The 23,866-nt window shown below is 40.7% G+C and overlaps 2 protein-coding genes across 3 annotated transcripts in view; both read left to right on the top strand.

The window, feature by feature from the left end:
• The first annotated feature begins 1,834 nt into the window (after positions 1–1,834).
• On the top strand, positions 1,835–12,457 carry vamp8 (vesicle-associated membrane protein 8 (endobrevin)). The gene is made up of 3 exons (XM_071918676.2): positions 1,835–2,015; positions 5,488–5,649; positions 9,372–12,457. Exons 1-3 carry the CDS (start codon positions 2,001–2,003, stop codon positions 9,552–9,554), a joined length of 360 nt encoding a protein of 119 aa, XP_071774777.1. The 5' UTR covers positions 1,835–2,000; the 3' UTR covers positions 9,555–12,457.
• Positions 12,458–17,369: 4,912 nt separating this feature from the next.
• The window catches only part of vamp5 (vesicle-associated membrane protein 5), a 198,088-nt gene continuing 191,591 nt past the window's right edge, over positions 17,370–23,866 (top strand). Inside the window, exons 1-3 of one of the 2 annotated variants that reach the window (XR_013505066.1) lie at positions 17,370–17,605; positions 19,806–19,949; positions 21,314–22,288. Coding sequence is in view for 1 of the 2 variants with exons in the window: in XM_071918665.2 (XP_071774766.1) it covers positions 17,603–17,605; positions 19,806–19,949; positions 21,314–21,463 (297 nt within the window). In the remaining variant the exon portion in view is untranslated. Of the gene's footprint in view, positions 17,606–19,805; positions 19,950–21,313; positions 23,695–23,866 lie in introns of those variants that run through there. The other variant, XM_071918665.2, reaches the window with a different exon arrangement.

Below are 23,866 nucleotides of genomic sequence, written 5' to 3' on the forward strand. Positions count from 1 at the left end.
CACCACTATCAGTATCAGTATTGCATTCACAGTGGGCTACTTTCATATTGTTGCAGAAGTGGTTTCTCAATAAACTTCATTTGCAGTATTTTACCGAATGTGAAAACCATTTATTTGTAGAGTGCAGAATTTTTAATGGAATGACAAGCCATTATAAAATGGATGGTTGTGTTCCTTAGTTGATCGGCTGAGTCTTGTTGAAAGCCAATGTAAAACATCCAATAAACACAACCATGATCACATAACAGTTAATGAATCATTAATTTAAATCTTAATAATATAATATATAAACCCATTCCTGTGACTGCATAACAGTTAATTTAAATATGAATGTAGTAACCTTAACAACCACTTTGTTTAGCTGCTGTTCAAGAAGAATATTGTTTGATGGAAGAATTATATTTAATAGGGTTATTTGTGATTATTATTATTGTTGTTGTTATTATTATTGAATTAGCATTGATTAAAAATGAATGAATGAATGTTTGTTAGTCGTATAGTTGTTAGCATGTTGATATATTGGTTTTGTTAGCATTCCTTTGTTCGTAGTATCTTTGTTAGCATGTTGACACATTTGTTTGTTAGCATTTGTTTGCTAGTAGTACACTTGCTATAGTAGTTTGTTAGTGCGTTAGTATAATTGATTTGATAGCATATTGGTTTCTTAGCATAACCCTTTGCTTAATTTGTGCACTTGTTTGTGTTGTTTGTGTCACATGTGAAAAGATGTCATAACACCTAGCTCACACCTCAAAAGCCCTCATTTCAAGAAGAATACAAAAATGTTATGAAATTGTTTGACCAGTTTATCTCAATGATTCAGTAAGTAGGCAGACAGCCAGCAGCTGGAAACGCCTTGGTATGACGCCATCCTGAGGATAAAACAGGGAGCGGACCGAGGCTGCGTCGAGCTGCCAGAGTTTACTGTAGTGAGACCGGAACTCAGGCGACTTTTGCCTTCAAAATAAAACGTAATGTTTGTCCCATTAAAAGAAAGGAATAAGCAAGTATTGGGGTGTACAGAACAAAAGTTGTATCAAAATACTCATCAGACGAAATATGGAGTGAAACTTAAGGCAAGGCAAGGCAAGGCAATTTTATTTATATAGCACCATTCAGACACAAGGCAATTCAAAGTGCTTTACAAGGGCATAGAAATACATTGAAAATAGGACATTAAGATTGCATTTAAAGGACATTAAAAGCAAGAAGACATTTAAAAGACAATAAAAACAAAAAACAAGCAAATAAATAGTTAAAGATTAAAAAGAAGTTATGTATTTAATTTATTGGAAAGCCGCAGTAAACAATAATGTTTTAAGCCCTGATTTAAATAAGCTGACAGTATTAGCAGACCTCAGGTATTCAGGAAGCTTGTTCCACAGGTGGCGAGCATAGAAACTAAAAGCTGCTTCACCTTGATTGGTTTTGATCCTGGGAACACTGAGTAAACCTGTCCCAGATGACCTGAGGGGTCTGGGTGCTTCATGACATACAAGCAAATCAGAAATGTATTTGACGTTTTGGAATTGAGTCTTTCTTTGTGTATTTTTGGCCCTCTGCGTAGGCCTATAGCGTCTTGCTATATATATATATATATATGAAGGACAATCTGGGGAAAGCAATTGCATTGTCATTACTACAGATTCCTTGTTAAATATATTCTTTATTTTCATGTTGGTACTTTTGTATTACTCATTAATACTAATATTAATTACAAAATCCTCAAAAAAGTTGCAACATTAATACAGGTTTTATTTTGGAAAACAATGACCGGAAAATGAAGCCTTTATTCTGGGTAATCTGACACTAGAAGCGAAGGAATTTAGTTTGAAGGAAAAAAACAACCAGGAAGTTAAACAGAGGAGGAAACGTAATCGCTTTCGTGGAGCATCAACTCTTTAGTCCATAAAGAGGTTTTAAAAGGTTTCAGATATCATCGTCAACTTAAAAGAAAGTTTATCCATCGGTTCGTGATCTAGGGGCATTGTTTCCACAAAATGGACATGGATCCGGTAGGTGATAATGGTTGCTGGTGTTTTTGTTGTTTATAAAGCCCCTCCACCGTCTCCATGCTCAGAGATGAAATGCAACAGGTGTATTTCCTGATAGATTTAGTTAGATTTTTACTTCTGTTTTACTTTAAGCGACTGTTTTCCATAAAACAGTTATGCATAATTGAGCGCATTAACTTTTTATCTTAGAGAGAGGAAGTTAGTCAGACCCAGAGTAGCCTAACAAAATGGCCTTTTTTTCAGCCATTGTTGAAACAGTCTTAACGTTTTCTACTCAGTCTAACTGATATTCACATAAGCCAGGCGTTTGAACATTACTGTCTCAACTGTCATTACTATCCAATGTCCATGTTTTCTACATTTTCCCAAAAACTAGATTGTCTAATTCACTGGTTCCAAATGGGGTCCGATCGTATAGAGAGAAAGTAGTCCATTAAAAATGTTGCAAGTTAATGCTGTAATCTTTAATGGCAAAGATACGAAAGCCTACCCGATAGAACATGATTGAAGACACTGTACTGAATCTTCAGGAGCCATTGTTCAATTCGGCATACATATTATCCACCGAGCAGTACTTATTTCAATAAAATTTCAACTTTTACAATTGGTGCTCACTGCTCACTAACGTCCTTCACGGTATAATTTGTTGGAAGACTGCTGGAAGAACAGGCGAACCAGTTCTTAAAGTTGACATTTTATTGAAGTAAGTGCTGCTTGGTCAATTATGTGTATGCCGAATTGAAGAATGGCTCCTAAAGCTTGAGTGAAGGTGTTAAAGCATGTTCTACTGGGTATGTACCTTTTCCTATTGCCAAGGCAATATGGAATTGCCCTATTTTTTAGCAGAGTTTTTCTCTCCATACAAGAGAGAACTGCACGTGCCAGGGCTAAAGGTCCTTGAAAGGGTCCCAGAGAGTTCTCAGCAAAATGAAAGAGTTTAATTTCACCATTATTATTAATTAACTCTAAATTATTACAATGTGAGAGTATGTAAGAATGGCTATATTGATTGTATGCATCTCTCTTCCTATTGTTATTTCTCCTACTGTAATGTAAACTAAAATCATATCTAACAAAAATCCTCTCAGATGGGGTGTCCTAGGATCAAAATCATATCCAGTGAGGTTCCATGGGGCCTAATGTGTATCTGTTTTGGTGGTCCTTGGGAACAGTCTAACTCATGTGACAGCGCTTGCTCTGCTGAACTGTTATGAGCCATGACCTCAGTGGTTTGGGAATATTCCCTTTCCTACTCTACGGCGGTCCAGGCAAAACTTGAAGGGAGGACTAAACCAACAAGCAAAAACAGTTTTCCTGTAGCCTGCAGCATTTATCACCGTCATATTTAGGTCAGCTTTTATTTAAATGGCTTTGATGAAAAGGGACTTAACTTCGCACAATGAAATCTCACCGCCTGCCAGATGTCTGTATGCGTTATACTCAATCTTTGTCATGGATACTCACAGAGTAGGGTAATCTCTTATTTTACTAGATTAGGAATTGAGGTTTGCTGCGGCCTGCCAAGTCAAATAAAATCAATCCCTTGCATTTACAGTTTGCCCATTGCAAGTCAAGCATTTTATCAAGAAATATATGATTGATCTCCATTTTCCATTTTAGAGAGCGCTTCCTCATGTGCGTCAGCTAAATATTTGCAGGGTCTAGTATCTGTGTAAGGCATCTTTTGGTGAGTTGTCATGCTTTACCGGAAGACTGCACTTCCCAACGGCCCTTTTCTTGATCAGCCGAGTAACACTGTATGGGATGGATTCCTCTACGAGGCTTACAACAGTTCAAATATTTAAATAATATGATACTTTATGTAGCTAGCTGTCAGTGCATTGAGTTCTTGTGTTGGGCATGTTTCTCTCTCCCTCTCTCTGTGGGAGTTGATATCTGATATCTGTCAGCCATTCAGTGGGCCTCATAGAGCGACTGGTGCCGGTAGAGAGGGAGTAGAAAGACGGTATAAACTTTACAGCGCTTATCTAAAAGCAGAGTTTACAAAGGGCTTTACAGCAAGGTATAACACAAGAATTGTAAAGTGATAAAAGGGAGTGATAAAAATAGGAAAACGCATTCAAGAGAGAATGGGTGAAAAGAAGAATCAATAATATGTCAAATGAGATAGATATATAAGAAACAACACAAGATTCTGCAAGATCAGAAACGTAGAAGTCTGTTTTAAGAAGTGAGTTAAAAGATGATATTGAAGAGAGAAAGGAGTGGAGGAAGGAAAGAGAAAGCAACAAAGGAAAGAAGAGAGACAGAAAGGAATGGACAAAGGAGGGAAGAAAGGAGTAAAGGAAGGAAGGAAAAAAGGACGGAACAAAACTAAGATGGAAGGAAGGAAGAGAGGTGGGGTAGGAGGGAAGCGAGTCGGGTGGTGACGCAGCAAAAGCTGTCCGTTTCCTGGAGACTGTTTTGTTTACGGTATGGTGGTGGCTCCATGGGACTTGGAAGTTATGTGTACACACACACACATACACACACACACACACACACACACTGCATATAACATTAGCACAAAGACCAACTCCATCCTACACTTTGAATTCAAAGCTATGACTTTGCCAGCGGCCTCCACATCATTCACAGCTTATCTTCTTGGTTAAGTGCAAACACACAGTAGTAGGCGTTGACTGAACACGTTTCCCAGCCATGCAGAAGACAATAGTTTGAAAGGCAACAGGTTGTGCTGTCACATGCAGCAGCCTGAGGGACTGAAGTGACGTCAGCCGTCATGCAGACTGTCAGCTGGAAATATGTGCCTGATAATATAGGCTATCATTTGATGTCCTCCTTGGATACTGGTGGCATGCAGACCTGCCCAGGTTTTAGACCGATAAGAGATTGTCTCTGTAGAAAAAATCCATCCCAAATGTATTAATCTTATATAAAGGTTAAGGCATATGGTTAAGATTTACTTTGTCTCCCAAAGGAGAATTTGTTGAGCCACTGTATAGTATAAAAAAAACACACCTTCATACACTACAATTCATATAAATGGCATAAGTGAGTAAATATGAGAGTAAATAGGGGCGTCAACTGACTAAACCCTAGAAATGGTAAAGTCCCTGCAGCTAATGTCATTTACCACCAACGCTAACCCACTTATATCTGCTAAGTTCCTGACTGATGATGATGTATTAGATGTGTGTCACCAAACTGTCATCTTAGAGGGATTTTTTGCTTCATCTTTTCTCTCGATTGTACTGATAAAATCTACAAGATGAAATGTGCGCTCACTTAGGTACGTCTCACTGGTGCAAAATCATCTTGTTCCCTCACTCAGTCCTCTCTCTCTCTCTCTCTCTCTCTCTCTCTCTCTCTCTCTCTCTCTCTCTCTCTCTCTCTCTCTCTCTCTCTCTCTCTCTCTCTCTCTCTCTCTCTCTCTCTCTCTCTCTCTCTCTCTCTCTCTCCCTCCCCCCTACTCCCCGCCATGCTCTCTCCACCCGTCCTCCCCCTCCAGGAGCGGGGTGAACCAGAGGCGGTGCCGCAGGACAAGGTCCAGACCTTGAGGGAGCAGGTAGATGGAGTCAAAGACATCATGACACAGAACGTGGACCGGATCCTGGCCCGAGGAGAGAGGCTGGACGACCTCATGGGCAAGTCCGAAGACCTGCAAGCGGGGGTCAGTCTCACCGTGTGATCTGCAACACCATGCGGATTCATCTGACACCTAACCCATAGACTAGCACCTGAACTGCAGAACAAATCGCACAGTATTGCACTTGCACCATGAAGTAGTTTGCTGTTTGGGTGTCACATAAGAACAACAGTGAATGAATGAACAAGGAAATCTCAGCTTGTGACTATGTTGTGAATGTGGTTGATTACGCCCATGTTGGAGAGTAGCCAGTTGGCACTGAAGATATTTCCAAGGTAGGCAGGTATTGTTTTTGACCTCGTCGGCTTGTCGGCTTGTTTAGAACCTGCAGAGAGAATCCTACCACTGATACTGACCGATTTGAAATTCCAATTCAGTTCTGTCGGCGAACCGATGCAACTCATTCACTTTAAGTATCGTTTAAAAGAATGATTGATACATGAATTGACCATCACTACTTATATCTATATAATTTAGTTGGTACTACCTACAGTACTATGATGTGTACTATGAATTTACGTCATGGAGGCCACTGCAACTAATTACAGTTCTCCTTTAAAGTTCACACACACATTTCTTTTTAGAGAGTGACAGCCACGAGTGACAGCCACAATTCCCCCAGGTGTTGCATCACGCTTCTGTCTTTTAGCTTCCTTGCAACGACTTCCAACTTGAGACCTCACACTTCATGCAAAAGTGCGCCTGCGCAAATTGCAATAAACAACAGTATCCAGGATACAGTGTTTACATGTCCCAGTATCCCAGCTGATATCGGTCAGTCCCAGCGATCATATTTGCATTTCTCAAAATCGGGATAAGGGTTTATCTGGGTGTTTGCAAATATATGATATATATATGGATCAGACCTTAGATCGAGCCCAAAAAAACAAGCCCAACCCTACCCGAGCCCGTGCACGTTCTGTCTGAGCCCGGCGCGGGCCCGTCCCATTGGCTGCATTTATGGGCCCGAGCCCGGTTTAAAACCGAAATTTTCTTAGTAAGTTGGCTGTTTATAAGTAAACTAATTCCGCGTTGTTTGAATGACAAAAATCTGTTCAGAATTACGTGCGGGATCTTACTGAATAGCCTACTTCCTCTCGCAAAGGACTCGCAAAGCGAGTGGTGCCGTAGGCAGCGAAAACCCGACACTTACATTTCAAATCGTAACCCTTGATTGACTGGTGATAAAAACATAATTGACAAAAGGAATTAACAATCAGACTTTGTGGATTACAGAGAAATTTGAATGACAGAAATCCGTTCAGAATTACGCACGGGATCTTAATGAATAGCGTAACACGGAAGCGAAACTTGTTTCAGTTGGTTTGTCACTACCCGATCTGAGTCACTACCTGATCTGAGTCACTACCTGATCTGAGTCACTACCTGATCTGAGTCACTACCTGATCTGAGTCACTACCCGATCTGAGTCGCGCATGCGCGAGCGTAAACGGTTTACGGCACAGACCCCCCTTTAAATTTCGGCCATTAGCTCTGTCACTACCACAGATTAATGTGTATCTTCAATTGGAAAGACAAATGTAATCGTCTCACACTTGAATAGCATTAAGGTTGATGCGGACTCACTAGCCAGCTATAGCTTTTATGTTGCCATGGCCATTTTATATTAATCGCTAATGTTACCGAGTTGGCTAGTTAACTGATGTAGCAAACAAACCCATCATGTTTCACATCACATCAGCCAAAGTGGTGATTGGAAACGAAGTAGTATCCAGTTATGGAATTATATTTATCACCACTTTGGCTCGGGTTTGGGCAGAGAATCAAACCTCTGATATGGATATGATATTTGCATGCGCTGACACAAAAACAGGATACTCCAAAAACCCAAATATGAATGGGATATTGGTGTGCATGTAAACTCAGTCATTGTTCATTTGAAAAAAAATGGTGGATAGTAGAGGGCTGTTGTGGTCGGAGCGGGAGACAAAATCATTCGGTTTCAGGTTGGTAGGAAGAAAGAGAATACAACGCTGCTGTCGGTGGCTGTTTTTGCCTGGGTCCAGACCTTTGAATCCGCCCACTCCACCGAGTTGACTGCTTCTGGTCTGGCATCGTGACATGAAACAGCGGTTTCTCTCGGTTGAAAAATGATCGGTCCAATGAGCGCCGGGGGGGACTAACGATTAGCCAATCAGCGCCACGGGCTGGACTAATGCCGTTGTCAAGCGTTGTCAAGCTGTGCGCCGGAACCAAGGAGGAGTAATAACAACAATGGCGACCGCTGTAGACAAGGTAGACACTGCTATCGAGGCTGTTCTAAGTCCATTAAAAGTACCAATTACTTTGAAATCCGAACAGCACTCTGCTTTGAAGGCATTTATTCAAAGGGGAGATGTTTTTTTCGCATCAGTGTCGACTTAAAATGACGTCAGATTCAGGCGGATACGTTGGTCTCTAGTGATTGGTTAGGGAAAATCGAATCCCCCTCCCCCACGGAAATCGGTTAGAGTGGAGGCATTGTCAGACTGAAGATGGAAATGTAGTGTAACAAGTTGACAATTCTGTCTGATATCAGGCAATGGCTGTTTATCAAAACTTGTCGGATAAACTGACGCCTCCGGCTACCAGTGTTGTCAAGTGAATTGAAAATACTGACTAAAGCAGCCATATTGGTTTGAAGCTTAAACATGACAAGGTAGCGTTGTGGAGTGACTTCCTTTACCTGTACATACATAATGGAATTCACTCTCATTCATAAATACAATAGTCACTCCCCAAAACTGACAGTGTGTGCACATGGCCAAAGATTCATGTTCAGCTAAAAAGGTATACCAAGTTTAGGTGGGTTTACCCTCCACTACAGTCCTGGTTACAGGACCCAGTTCCATTTCTTTGTGTGTGTTTTATATTATATTAGGAAGTCATCGAATTAATCCTCCTCTTCATTGAAACCTCTGTCCCTCCAGGCTTGTTTGCAGTTGAGGGATAAGCATTGTTATGTGAAACCATGATGGGGTGATGGTAATAGAGCAGAGGAGTCACGTGGTTGTCCTGCTTCCAGAAGGATTTTGGCCGTTCATTTGTAGTGTGCAGAATTTTTAATGGAATGACATGCCATTATTATACGGATAGTTGCGGTTCAGATTGGCTGAGTATGAGTATATATACTATAAGTAAGTATGAAGACTGACCTTTTTGGTAATAAAACATTGCTAGTGGTTTTTATTATATGGCCTGTAAATTCATACATTTTACAAAAAGAAATGAACTCAAATAACAAAAGTATAGCTGATGTAGTCAGGTTTATTTTTGGAACTATTTCATCAACCATGTATTCATCCGCTGCACAACGATTTTTAGCTGTACAAAGTCTCCCATCACCTTCACTTCCTACGGAAACAGGGAAAGTAGTCCCTGCTAGTTCGAGCAGCATATTATTTTTCTATCATATTTTGTATAACTTTTTACTAATATCCCAGTCTTAGCTGCATATCATTTAAGATTACTTACCATTTAGCTTTAGAGCTGCTACAAATCTCATTTTCTCCCTTTGTAGAAAATACTAGTGGCCTACTATCACTCAACATATTGTATGCTAAAGTGTTAGCATGGAACACTGGAGTCAGTGATCTACCAGGGACACATGGATAACTTTGGTGTCTATGTTCTCATTGTCTAATGGGGAAGTTGACCAATGGGCCAAACTCCTAGAAGCTTGGTGTATTCCTTTAACGGAGCGTCCCGTCCCCCCCCCCCCCCCCCCCCCCCCCCCCCCCCCCCAGGCTCAGCACTTCAAGCAGACGTCCCAGAAAGTGGCTCGCTCCTACTGGTGGAAGAACGTCAAGCTGGTGGTGGTCATCGTGGTCATCGTCCTCATCATCATCCTCATCATCATCCTGCTGGCCACCGGAGTCATCCCTGTCAGCACCCCCGTGCCTTCCATCACTCCCACCAAAAAGCCGTAAACACACACACACACACACACACACATAGAGACTCATATACACTCATACACACAATCAAACACATTCCTATTCAACAGGACACAAAATGATACATAGACTCACTGCTGTCGGGTGAAACCTCCATAACTTCCAAGTTGATTCCTACCAGTGAATTTCACACTTTTACACACAGGATTTCATAGCTTTGGGTTGAGAAAATTCTTAATGTTCTTAATACTTGTGAAGTGCACGTTTTGGAGGTCCGAGGTGTTCACCCGACAGCAGCACACACACACACACACACTGTAACTCCTCTCACAGGACGGTTCACACCACCGCCGTCAGCCCTCGCTCGTTTAACCACCAACGGTCACTCCTTCACGACAAAGAGGAAGTCGGCGGGCCAATTTTAACCTGATGTACAGCTGCACACAGTTGCACTAAATGTATCTGAATAATGTATAGATGGAAATGGTGGAAGTGGATTCTTCTAATCTCTTCTTAGATACTCCGGGTGTCTGGAATGTTATCGTTTATTTGCACATTTACAAAGTAAGGACAGTAACTGTTGCTAACTTGTACAGTTTAAAAAAATATGAAATGCAGTGTCAACAGCGTCAAAAACAACATGGTGGCGCTTCGCAGTCACAAGCCACTTTTTTTTTCATTTTTTTTTCACACTGAACAGTCTGTCAGTTTGGAAACCCCCCTTGCAAATGTCTCACCAAACACCCTACAATCTGTCACCGATATATTAGTTTTAATGAAAGGCTGAACTCTGTATCGAAGTTATCATTTGTGGCCTATTCCTTTCAATGTGCTTGTAGAGTTTCAGAATGGTTTGCTGCCAGTTACTTTGTAGTCAGACAATCTAGAATAATCCATAGCATTCCATTGAAATATATATATATATATTTTTCCTCACATTGTTTATTGGATGTATTCAGTTAGCACTACCTTAGTTCTTTCTAAAATGTTGTAATCAGCGCCTTAATCGGTATTGAGGGGTTTACTCCTCTGTGAATCGCACACAGCAAAAGCAAAAGAGGCACAAAATATCTGTTGTGGGACAAAAAATCACGTAATTGTAAGTTATTTTTAGGAATGAAAAAAAGCGGCCATCTATTTTTTTTGAAAATGTACAACAGGATTTTATCTGCTTTTGAAGACCCAAAGGTCATGAAACTCGCTCAGCTCATAAATGATGGGGGGAAAAAAGATACTGAAATTGCAGTTTTTTCTACAACAATGGTGGCAATGCGATCCTTTCATGGGAATATATCACATATATCTCAACAGAATTGCAGATTTGTAAATGTGTGCTGTGCAGTGTGTCATCGCCAATTCGTCAGCAGTCTTTTAAACTGGTTCGTTCTTTTTCTCGCTGTCTGAATTTGTTTTAACGGAGACGGTTTCTAGAAATATGAGTGTATGTGAATTCCTCCGCTCTAGTTGGGGCCCAGCGTTCCTGCTGTTTCTGTTTCGTTGTTACATTAAAGTGAAGCAGCGGAGGTCACGACAGGGCAGAGCGAAGGTATTGACAGTATAGGGGGGTACAAGAGTTTCAGACCTCAACGTATGGCCTCGATACTTTGATTCAATAAACAGACCGGCCCTCGGTGAGCCGGTAGCGTCGGTTCCCAGGCTTCTAGTGTTGGAGGATCAGGCTCTTCCAGCCAACCAGCTGAGAGAGATCATTTACAGTCCCATGTCAACCAATAGGCCCAGGCTCTGAGGCTCCAACTGGAACATTCACTTCCAAAACACTTATATTCATTTTGGAGGGGGAAGAAAAGTCAACACCTGATGCTCATTCTTCAATATGTCTAAAATGTAGAAGAACCAGTCTGTAAAGTCATCTCCTGTCCTTCAACAACATACTAGAAGTTGTTTATTAAGTAGGCGTCACTTTTTTCAAATGGTGGATATGATTTTGTCATCTTCAACTCCTGTGTCCTCTGATCTTTTCTTATGTCTGGCAGTCAAACCTTCTCCCTAGGACATTTTTAAAAAAAAAACGGACTTTGTTGTTTCTCATATTGACTAATAAACAGCTGTGGTTTCTGTCTAGATTAATCCATAACCCCCTTTTCTGCTGTTTTCAACACCAGTTTAGCTTCGAAAAGGTAAAAATAATTAACATTATACGGCTTGTATATAGTCAACACCATTCCCATCTGTTTGTATATTTGCAGCAGCCTTTAACCACTGTGTTAATGAAAGTATATATTCTTTAGAGGCTATTTATTTAAACGTCTTTGTTTTTCATGTGCTTAATCTTTGTTTTGTTTTTTGTTTTTCAAAAATCAAAAGTGGGCTGATGAAGGAGTATGTGATTTCCTTAAATAAACAGATCATCATAATGAATGAATCATCAAATGGTACAGTTCACCAAGTTGCCTTGTGTCCCATCACCCTGCTATTAATCATTTTGTAAAAGTACTTATCGCATTTTTTGTCTTCTTCTCTCTTCATGTATTATTATTATTTTTTAATCTGCTTCTGGGGCGCAGAAGCCTACATCTAATTTTCTTTTCACACACCCGTGCTGAGCTGATCCACGCTGTGCCAGGCCGAGATCGCTTTCTGTTACCAGCAGCTCCAGCTGTGGTGGATCTGCTGGCTTTTGTTTTCTTTTTCCATTGTCCTTACTCTTGTCATTTTGAATCCACATTCCTAACAAGGATGACATTCCCACATCCACAACCAGATTACCACACATAAGGGCATTCAGGGGTGTGAGTTCCAAACTTGTGATGTCCCAAGCTGTTGAGATGTGAAACCCAATCCTGAATCCCAGCGTGTGTCGTAATCTCACAGTGAGATGTGTTTTTGATCAGCGGGATTCACAACGGTTCTTATTTTTGATGATTTATGGTGTTTAATGGCTTCATCTGATATACAATAAATAGTATTTACTTACACTCTGTTGTGATAGTGTTTCTTCCTTGGCTGTTTGTGTTAACGGTCACAAGGTGGCGACAGAGAGCGAGGATGATGGGAGACATGAGGAAGTGGAGCAGAGGGGATTCCCCTGCTGTCACTCTGGTGCTTCAGCTAATGGTGAAACTGCCCAGGGCAAACAGAGACTTTGCATTTCATCATTTGAGAATTCTCCCACGCTATGATATTTGGTTTCTGTTTAATCTCCTGCACAGGCCTTAGTGCTACCAGCAGTGCAGTGTTAATATTTGTATCAATTTAAAAAATCAAATAAAGAAAGCAGTCCCGATCTTAAAGTCCACTCATATTTCCACCATCTCCATTGATTTGTCACATCTCAGTTGACACATCTGAACACTTGTAGGTGGTAAACACAGTCTGATGAAAAGGTCATGACCAGACTGGCCTCTCAGTCATGTTGACTCAACAACACGGTCAACCTCTGCATCCCATCCGTGTTGAATGTGCTGTTTTGTCAACAAAGTGTGACTAAAGCTACATATTGAGATTGTGTTCACATGACAGAAGGCCTGATGAGCGCCGGGGACAACGGCCGCTCACACACACAAAACACAAGCACTGAGAGCCCATTTATTACTGACAGGAAATCAGGCTGCACTCAGATTGTTGTAGTCATGCGGATGTGAGTCTGCCATCCATGGACGAGTATTAGGCGATAATGGAGAGGGAGGGCTGGTCAGCGGGGTGAATATGGCCTTTGTGCTTGCTCAGCTCTGCCCAGAAGAAGCCTTTTGTTGGTCGGGTCTTTGAGCCTGGCAGCTCTGACCTGGCAGACTCACATGAGGCATCGTTTAGAAAAACGTTCTCACTTTACCCTAGATCACATTATACGCTCATTTCAGAGAATATGATCATAAAATCAATGTGATGTATAATAGGAGTTGACTGATGCATGTTTTTCAAGGACGATAGTTTTGGATTGAAGCTGCTGATATTTTGTCCCGATATTTAAGATTGTTAAAATATTCAATACTACTGATTTTATTATTACTGCTACTGCTACTACTGCTACAACTACTGTTACTATTATTACTACTACTGCTACTACCACTACTACTAAAGCTACTACTGCTCCTGCTATCACTACTACTACTATTGTTATTATTACTACTACTACTACTACTACTCAGTTATACCATAAGTATGCAATCAAACAACCTGCATCATATCCATCATATCAGAGGTGGACGATACTGACTGGCTCATATCTGATTTTTAATAAAAGGCCAATATCAGCCCCATATATTGGTCTAATCCTAATTCATATAGCATTCATGCCAGGGTAATGATAGCTTAGTTTTAGCTTCAGATATACCACAGATAATTGGAGAAAATCGCTGTAAATAGATCATTCATCACAACTTGAATCTGGTTGTTTTGTCTGGTACCCGGGAACCAGCAGCAGGCCCGGAGTGTTCCTGCTCTGATAGAGGCAGCTAATCAGTGTTGTTTTATTCACCGTTATCATTAGGTCAATGTTGACAGAAGATGGGTTCTGGGTGGTAGATTCACATGGCCATCTCGCCTCCTCAGCAGCCATTTCGCCCTTCAAAGCTGATATATTTCTTTTACACATGATCTCAAGCACACCTCAGAACGGCAAACAGTCTCGTGCAGCTCTGTTTGCTCAGTGTGATGATGCAGGTGAATCAGGCCCAAAACCTCAGTGAGGGATACTGTTGGGAAATAATATGGAGTGAATAGAGTTTTGTTGGAATTCAGATGAAATTAAATAATTCCCACCAAATATCATGTAATGGTGAAAATCTTTATGGCGGAATCAGTTACACACAAGGGAAAAATCTTACACAATACATACACATACTTCTCATTCCTATGGCACTCTAGTGTTCTAGCATTGTAACTATAAGTTATGTTATGTTTAATGTCCACTATACAAACAGATGCATATCAGTTTGCCCTCAAGCTGTGGCTTCCATTTACATCTGAGATATTCATGTCACCAAAGCCAATAATCCAGATTTAGTCATATTGTCATATTCTACAAAGGTCTTTGAACTCTTAGAAAGGAGTGCGTGAATAACCCCTCTTCCTCTTTCCGATATTTCTTTACTTTCAAGCCTCAGGGGTTTCTTATGGGTGGTTCAGATCCTCTATTCCTCTATTGCATCCTCTTTTTGCAGTCATTCGAAAAGTGAAAGTCAACTGAACTGTGACCTGACATGATGTGTTATGATGTTAGCGCGCAGTGTGGACCTTCTCCGTAAGCAGAGGCGGTGATGAAGCCTGGATGGAGTAGTGTGTTATTTTGGCAAATAGAAGCACGCTGAATACACAGCTGAAGATGGTCGGAAATAATTTTAATTGTGCGGCTGAGTGACGCAGGGGAGCTACAATGGAGTTGTGTATACTGCTTGTCGGCTCCTTATCAGAGGCACACAACAGGGACACACACACACATACATGCATATATAACAACACACATGATTAAGAGCCCATAGTCTTCAATGAGCCAACAGACTTGTATGTTGAACTATATTTCTGAGCCACAAAGGACCTACACTACTGCAAGACAAGGACACTATTGTAGTAACTGTGGTAATCCTATGACACATTTTAGGACACTGTCACAGCAAAACTATTATGTCCAAAAATTATACCACAAAAATCCTATGGCAGGACAGAGGAAAAGTACCATAAAGTTCATAAAGGTCATTGTAAACCCACTGCTGAGTACAGACACACTGGAAGTCCCTGTGGGAATATTATATGAGTATTATACAGATTTTTCATCAGGGTGGAACAGCAGTCACCTTCTTAAAAAATGTTGCATAGCCTGTAAGTAGGCAACACCCATCAGTGGCCACACAGCACACAATGTTCTGCAGTTAAGTTTTGCATAGGCCAGGCTGGAAATGGGCCATGTTTCAATGGCCGTGTTTGAAAAGTAGAGTAGAAGAAGAGTCGGACACTACCAGCTTCCCACCAGAAAAGACACTGGGAAGTGATAAAATGATACGAGTATGTTTATGACTTTTTTTTTATTTATTGTGTAGTGTATTTTTTATGGGTTTCCCTGCTGCCAAAAGGAGATAATAGAATGTCACTGTACAGTCAAACTAGTGCTGCCTTCAGGTGCCCCTCGTAAGTTACTGTGTCCAATATTGAGGACGTAAATGCAACTTATTGTGCATTTAAGTGCTTTTGTTTGGAAATAATAACAAAATAGACCCTGTAACAATAGTAGGTTTTGGTGGCTGTTGTTTTATGTAAGAAAATCATTACGTTTTAGGCTAATTAATTGATTAGCCACAAGTTGTATACAGTTTCCCCAGCAAAATGAGGAACCGTTTACTTCCACTATTATTTCACTAGAAGTGAAATCAATGATAAAAAGTATCAGAATGACTCTTTTGATCACAGGTTTCACCATCGCCTCTGTTGTTATCACAATACCTAGACAGTTATACTGTATAGTTCTACACTTAATCTAAACCTAAACAAAAACCTTATCAGATGAGGTTGCTTAGGACACAATGTTATCGAATCTTGGTCCATCTTGGTCCATGGTTCTCAACGTGGGGTCCGGGGACCACCAGGGGTCCCTGAGGGGCTTCCAGGGAGTCCCCAGCAAATTGATGAATTGATGAATTGTTAAACTTCATTATTTAATTTACAAGAAGTTAACACAATTAGAGAATGTAGAGGAATGACTATATGATCATAGCTTCACTGTTATCTCTCTACCTACAATACAGATAGTCATGGGATTCTGGACAAAAACATATCTAACAATAAAAACATTCTCAGATTTGGGTCCGAGAGACAAAATCTCATCAAATGGGGGTCCATGGCCCTAATGTGGAATAAATTTAGGGTCCTTGATATGAAAAAGGTTGAGAATCACTGGTCTAATGCATATCTATTTGGACAGTCCTTGCAGAGGCATCAGTTCACTAAACCCCTGCATCTAATATCATTTGCCACTAAAACTCCAAACTCGCTTTCTTGGAGCGATGACTGATGACTGACAAGATACTGAGGTTTTCATTCCACCCAATCACTACAGCAGCTGATTTCACTGATTAGTTCCTCCTCTCTGGCGGAAGATGTGTTAATTAGTAAAATCAGCTGATATAGTGATTGGTTGGAATGAAAACCTGCAGACTAACGGCCTTCCATGCCAAATTACCTGTCCCTGATTTGGTCAGCGTGATAAATTATTAGACATGGGTCACCAAACTATCATCTTAGGGAACATTGGTCCTGAATGCTGCCCCCATGTTAGTTTTTTCCAAATATATTTCTGATTTTTGCTTGATCTTTGCTCTCCATTATAATGATAAAAACTACAAGATCAAAATTGGACTAACTTAGGCTGAGTGCCATAAAAAAAAACTAAGATGAAACTTTATTTATCCCCATTGGGAAATGAAGCTGTTGCAGCATAAGTAGCCAACTATTCCACAGGGGAGGAAAGACAACTAGCATGTAATAAATATAAAATAAGTAATAAAAACTAGAAAACAATAAAAGAGAATATAAACAAGTGTGGGGTTATAGAAACATATGTTCCTGACAATTTAAACGCATGTTTAAGTAGATTGTATTGGTGATAAATATGGGTAAGGAAGGACTATGGATTACTAACATGTATGGTTTACAGTTGGTACATACAGATAACTTGCCATACTCATTTGACACCCATAGGCCCTTGATATGAAAAACTTGGGAACCGCTGTCATAGAAAATTCTAACTTCCCAAATCGTAGCCTAGATAACACTTTTGTGGGACGGTCACGGTCATGTAGTCGTGAAATTTGCGACGGTACCCTGAACGCAGCATAATGAGGTCTGGTGACGGCAGATAAGGAGGTGGGAGTTTCCAGCAGACCACAACCACTGCACCGACTGCAACACAGAAGTGAAAGTGAGAGAGGAGAACAAGTACAGAGAGGAAAGAGTAGAAGGTAGAAGCTAAAGAAAGCCGCAACACTTTCGCACAGGAAGCGAGGTGGGACATAAAAGAGAGTTCTAATCAGTTTAATAAGGTTTTCCCGTAAGAAGCAGTTGAGTAAAGTCGTGCTGCAAATGCATCGGATCCGGTGACAGGCTCGACAGAAACACAGCGATACGTGACAGACATGGTGAGTGAATTTCAGTTCACTTCTATATTACTTGGATATGGAAGCAGCCTTAAAGAGAAAGGTTTGTCTTGGCAATAGAAGAACTGCTTTCACCACTCTTAAAAGACTAACTTTAGGTTCTGTTAGAAGCCTTCAGGGCCAGTGGGCAAAGTCCTCTAAGTGAGTAAATGGGACACCAAAGGTTACCTAGGTATACACCTATACTGCAAAAGTAGAATGCATGAAATGTATTAAAATGCATCTTTGTTCAAATAACAAATATATAGTCAGAAAATGAATTAAAGTAAGTTAATGTATCAGTTAATGTATCTAATTAGAACACATGGTTGTAAAAAATGAAGAAAAAGCTACTCTCTTGTATTGCAAAAAAAACAAAAAAAACATATAATAATATATAAGATTTTGGGCACTTTGAATCAATTTCAGATGAATGTTGTCTATATGGACCAATATATTTCACACATTTTTCACATATTTTCAAATATATGCAAAATGTATTTTTTTGCTGTATGGAAAATCTTATATCAACAGTTTGGGCTACATCCTTTCTTAATGGCATTAATAACCACCGTGGATGCTCTTATTAAAATAAAATTACCCACTGAACTCCACACTAAGGTGCTACAATACCTGAAAATCCAAGCCATCATTATTAAATAACAACATAAATATAGAGCACGTTTTCTGCTGTTAAAATAATGTGAAACACTCAGAGAATACATGTTTACAGCTGCCTCTTTCACCTGAGGTCCAATTTTCTAAAGAAAATACAGATCCTATAATATGATGTGACTGGGGTTTCCCTAGAAAAATGCCAGGTACACTCATCCAGGCAGGAGGGAGGGAGGGAGGGAGTGAAGGAAGGAAGGAAGCAAGGAGGGGAACTGGAATGGGCAGCAGTTCCTGTGTTAAGACGTCGCCGGTTGAATTTTAAACACAGACTATTGTTCAACTGCTAAAACTATTTAGTGGGGTGAAAATGAGATAGCTGGCTTTAGGGGCATCAATTAATCCGTGTCTGACATTCCCCTTAGGGACCAGGTTTGTTTTTCTACCAGCTTCAGACTGTGAACTTGTGTGTATACGTCGCTTATGTAAGTCTCTACAGGAAATGACAGTGAATTATGAAGCCATTCAAGATGCTGAGAGCGAACTTGTTTTGTTCTGTCTGTTGGTTTCCTGTCCTCGTCGACACGCGTGACTTCTGAGACACCGGCTTCCTCTCCTGGCTCAGAGGGCAAAGGTCAAGGAGAAACCTGTCAGGATGCAAATCAATCTGGGGTCGAGGCATTCTCGAAATATCCTGCTCAGCTTCTTATCAACCTGTAGCTTATCGGTGCCATCTGGGAGGCCGCGCTTTTTCGTTGTTGTGCTCGTTTACTGTCAGAGCAGGTGCTGCCATTTCCCCAAGGACAGAGGTGGAGGTTAGCGGAAACGCTTGAATGTATTCTTCACAGTCAGAGAAAACCTGCCCTACTTCATTTTGTTGGCCTTGCTGCTGCATACCTGTCATGACTTGTTCTACTAGAGTCAAGCTTTCTCTCAGTCTTAACTAGTAGCAGTGTACAGTGTACTGCAGCAGCGGCATTTTCACTTTTTTTCTCTACTCTTTTTTTTTTTTTTAATTTTGAACAAAATTTGTGAACAAAATGAAATAAAAATAACTTTCTAATTTAAAAAGTAACTCATAACGATTTACAAGAATTTAAATACTAATATGTAAAGTTACTAGTTACCATTAAAAAGTAACCTGAGTACTCTTACCCCCAACACAGCTATTGACCACTGTGGGAAAGTATGAAACACCGTAAGCACCAAAAAGATTTTTTGCATAAAAACACCCAAAATATGTAGACTAATAGCCATTTCGTCTCAACAATTAACCCAGACCCGCAAGTATGGAACACCTTCAGCACAAAAAAGGTTTGATGCATATAAAACCTAAAGGGACTGAACAAATTGCCTCTACGTCTCCTTCATTTCCCATGTCCTGCTTGTTTTAGGGTTTGGGTTTTGCACAGGCTGTTCAGTGCAGAAAATGTAAAAGCTTTCATACCAATTGGTGATAGCGAGTAGCAAAACAAGGAAAGTACGAACAACGTGAGCACAAAAGGTCCAGCGCATACAAAAATCCAAAGTGACTGGACTATTCCCCGCTACGTCTCCTCCATTAACCGTGCTCTGCTTGTTGTTTGGACAGGAGAATGGGAGGAGCCGCCTGCAGCAGGCCCAGGAGGATGTGGAGGAGGTGAAGGTCATCATGCTGGACAACCTGAACAAGGCTGATGAGAGATCCGGCAAACTGGGCGAACTGGAGACCAGGGCTGATGAGCTGCTGGTAAAGGTAAGCGGGATGAGTTCAGAGAAGCCGTCCGAGTGGAAAGACATCATTTGTTTAATAGTGTCACACCAAACTATTCTCACTCAGTTTTGACGTTCTCCGTGGAAGTCTAGGGTTGAGCGGACGAGGCAAAACGACTGGAACAAATTGCGCGCAGAGGCCCTCTCCACAGGCGTCTAGCAGAGCCTGGGGAATAAAACAAGGAAATGTCATATTGATGTCTATAAATACACCTTAGGTGGAGCTGGGGAGGAAAACAAATGTACAATTTACATCCTGATTGTGTTTTATGGGGCTATTTTTAGAAAGGTATTTCCTATTGTTTCCTTAGATGAATGAAGCGAACCGGTCTCCCTGGGTATGACAGAGCGAGTCCAGGACGTGCCACGAGGCGAATGTCCGTCCGGGGGTCGCCAAACGGGTCACATCGTTCCCACATCGCCCCGTTGACCTGTTACATCACGCTTGTTGACCAGTTTCGCAGAGAACTGGTCCAAGCGGGTCACTGGGAGAAAACAAACAGGAAAACTAGGAAGAGAGCGCTGACATTTTAGGCCATGGGTCACTTAAGGGTACAGATGGATAAGGAACTGGCAAACGGAAAACGGCTCATAAATTTAGTTCACAGATCATAGGGGTACACCAAGGCGTACACATGGATAACAAACAGGTTAACTAGGAAAATGGCTTCGATTAACATAGCATCACTCATATGAACACAAAAACTCAATAAAATGCCTTCAGATCTTACCATCGACCCCAATGACGGACGTTCTCCAAGCATCGTTTTTGAGACGTTTATTCCTCTAGTCTTTCAAATAAAAGTTCTAGAGAACTGGGAAACTTTGAATGGCTGTAATCAATTTTCTCTGCCATTGTGCACATGCCAGGCAGGACTATTGTTCATGAAACAAAATGACATTGGTAGGGAAACAAGGAAGCGTGGAAATCCGATGACCGATGACTTCACGGCCAACAAGCTTGTCGAGCGTCCGCACATCCGCCAAGTTTCCCTGGACGCTCAGCTCTATAGGAAATAAATGGACTTCCGATGACTTGTTGATCGTGTTTCTCAAAGTGTGAACACACAGTTATGGGTTACACTTAGGTGCATAGGGGTACACCAAGGCGTATACGTGGATAACAAACTGTCACGGAGTGTCTATGTAGTAAGAATCTTCTCAGAATTACAACACATTTTCTCCGTAGACTATGGATGTTTCACCGGAGTTAGTATGCTGCAATGTGTGTCCAAGACAAATTTGCTTCTTGACAATAAAGTCACAGTGATTCAGAGAAGATTTCTGGGCTTAATGTCTTCTGTTTGTGTGTGTGTGTGTGTGTGTGTGTGTGTGTGTTTTCCCCAGAGCAAAACCTTCCAAAAGAACACCACCAAGGTGAAGCAACAGAAGAGATGGGACAACATGAAGATGAAAGTGGTGCTGACTGGCGTCGGAGTGGTGGTGGGAGCCATCATTATCGGACTTATAATCGCTGCCATTGTTGGCGCCGTGTAAGGACGGTTGCTCCGTTGCTAGCACTGATGAATGTGGCATCTAAGGGAAGTAAGATGCCGGGACTAAAGGACATGGATGGGACTAAAGGAAGATGAGAGATCGCAAGTGCAAATCGTGGGAGTTATTGAACCGGGCTGACAGGAGAAGGCTTCAAGCATTTTGTCCGAACCGCTCAGTCTGTGCTATTACTGTGTTTCGAGGCATTTATGGGCGTATCAGTCCCGCTCTTCACTCATGTATAGTTCTTCAGTTGATATGGTACCATCGATAGCTCAGCTGCTTCTTCTGTCTTTTGTTATTTTTCAAAAGGTTACGTCTCTGACCGGCCCAGATCGGAAGCACACACCAGTCCACGCATAGAAACAGAATGTATTTCTGTCTTATCTGTAATGGAGGAAATGTATTATGAACTATTGGAAACATTGCTTGAAAGTCTCAAAGTGTTCCCATAGCGTTTTTAAAGGTCCCATATGGTGTAAAACAGGATTCCCCTTGCCTCTTTGATTATAAAGGAGCTGGATGTGCTCTCTAAACATGGTGAAAGTATCAAAACGCACGGTCGACTAAATCCACATAATCCATATTAGAAAAGCGAGCCTCTAAACGAGCCGTTTGGACTTCCGTAACTTTGTGGCGTCACAAAGGTTCGCTCATTATCATTTTTGTAAGAAATAATAGACTAACAAAGTGTTTTTTTCAAAGCGGTTGAGCGGTTGTCATTGTTTATTACCGGAGAGTTTTCCCTGCCTCTCGCTGTCTGCAGCTGCCGTGGTCTGTGGTGTCTCACGTTTCACTCTTGAAACAGTTAGCCAATCAGAACAAAGGGTCGTTAATATTAATGAGCCTTAAAGACACAGCAACAGAAACAGCCTGTTCTTGGTAAGGCTCAGAGAGATGCTGGAAACTGAATGTGTAAAAATGGATTGAGAGTGTTTTTGGTATATGACACCACACACACACCGCTTTGAATGGACCTCAAGACAGAAAATAAAACACTGGAAAGTGTAGAATATGGGACCTTTAAAATGCATTTTACTTAAATGTCATCACGTCCCAAGGAAACAACGTCCACAGAGAAATCATGTTTTGACAGACTAAAACCGATCCACTGGTCTCTCCATTCCTTTGTAATTCACGATCATGAAGATTTCTTTTAATTAGGTCCAACTAGACATTGAAATCCATGCTGATTGCTGGATATTGTGCTCCATCCACATGAGCATTGCGTACAGTGTACAAATGTTGCTGCTGAGGAATCCCTTGCAAGATGTCTTAACATAAGATTTTTTTTTGTATATTTTTAGTGTTCTCTCTTCAAAGCCTTTATGTTGTCTTTTTGTTTCTATGTTAGTTATTCTTAATCTCAAAGGTCTAATGCCCTGTGCATGTCAAAAACAAAAAATAATGTTCATAAAACATTTACAAAGCTGTTTGCAGTTGTCAGAAATCATTTTCAACTACCAGTGTCTTTCCATCACATGAGTTTGCGTAGGGCAGGCATCCAAAAAAAAAAAAAAGAAAACATAATGGCACCTCCACTTCAGTAAAATCAATATCACCTAATACCAATCATTTTGCCAAAATATTTCCTTTAAATCTTGATTAGTCTCTCACTTGCAAGAAGTGTGGACCATCATTGTTTCAACTTTGCTTTTGATTAGAGTAAAGGTCAGATTGCTTTTTCCCCTAGTGGACTTTACGCTGTGACCCAGTTTCCTCCACATAACTCTGGTATGGTGTGGCAGTTATATTTGGCTCAGTGGCTGACTGCATGTCCAGGGCAGCCCTGGTCAAGTTAGAGAACTTAAAACTCTTTCTTTTCTCACTGCTTCAAGCTATCCAACACTTCTTCAATTCTTCCAACCTTATTTTCCTATTGAGTTCAATGAGAAAATACACATCGCCGAGTGGTGCCGATTAATTATTGTTAGCTTGAAGTAGGACACTGGATTAATTATTGAGCCAAAATGTATGTTATATTGTACCAGATTTCTGTGAGGACAAACAAAGCCAGTTGAAGCAACAAGGGCCATAATTGTTAATCCCTGCTGGGGCCATTGTCAGAGACTGATTATGTCTTACAGGAAGCATTTTCATTGCTGCTGTTAATGACATTTCTCTCTGTTAATATTGTAGAGGTTTACATTTACCTCAATACATAATCAAATATTTGAAAAATTTTTGATGGTACAATTTCCCCAAGGGGTTCAATAAAGTGCTATCTTATCTTATCTCATCTTATCTTATCTTAAACGATAATCAAATGATGCAATCATTTATTCAAAGTCGTACATGCATGGTGATCAAATATATTTGATTCAAGGTGATTTCTTATATTTTTAATACAGTCATATTATTGTTGACCCTATTCCCTTTTGCGATTGGACGAGAAGTATCACGTGG

Source organism: Centroberyx gerrardi, chromosome 8 (genome assembly GCF_048128805.1).
Source record: "Centroberyx gerrardi isolate f3 chromosome 8, fCenGer3.hap1.cur.20231027, whole genome shotgun sequence".
Taxonomy (NCBI): Eukaryota; Metazoa; Chordata; class Actinopteri; order Beryciformes; family Berycidae; genus Centroberyx; species Centroberyx gerrardi.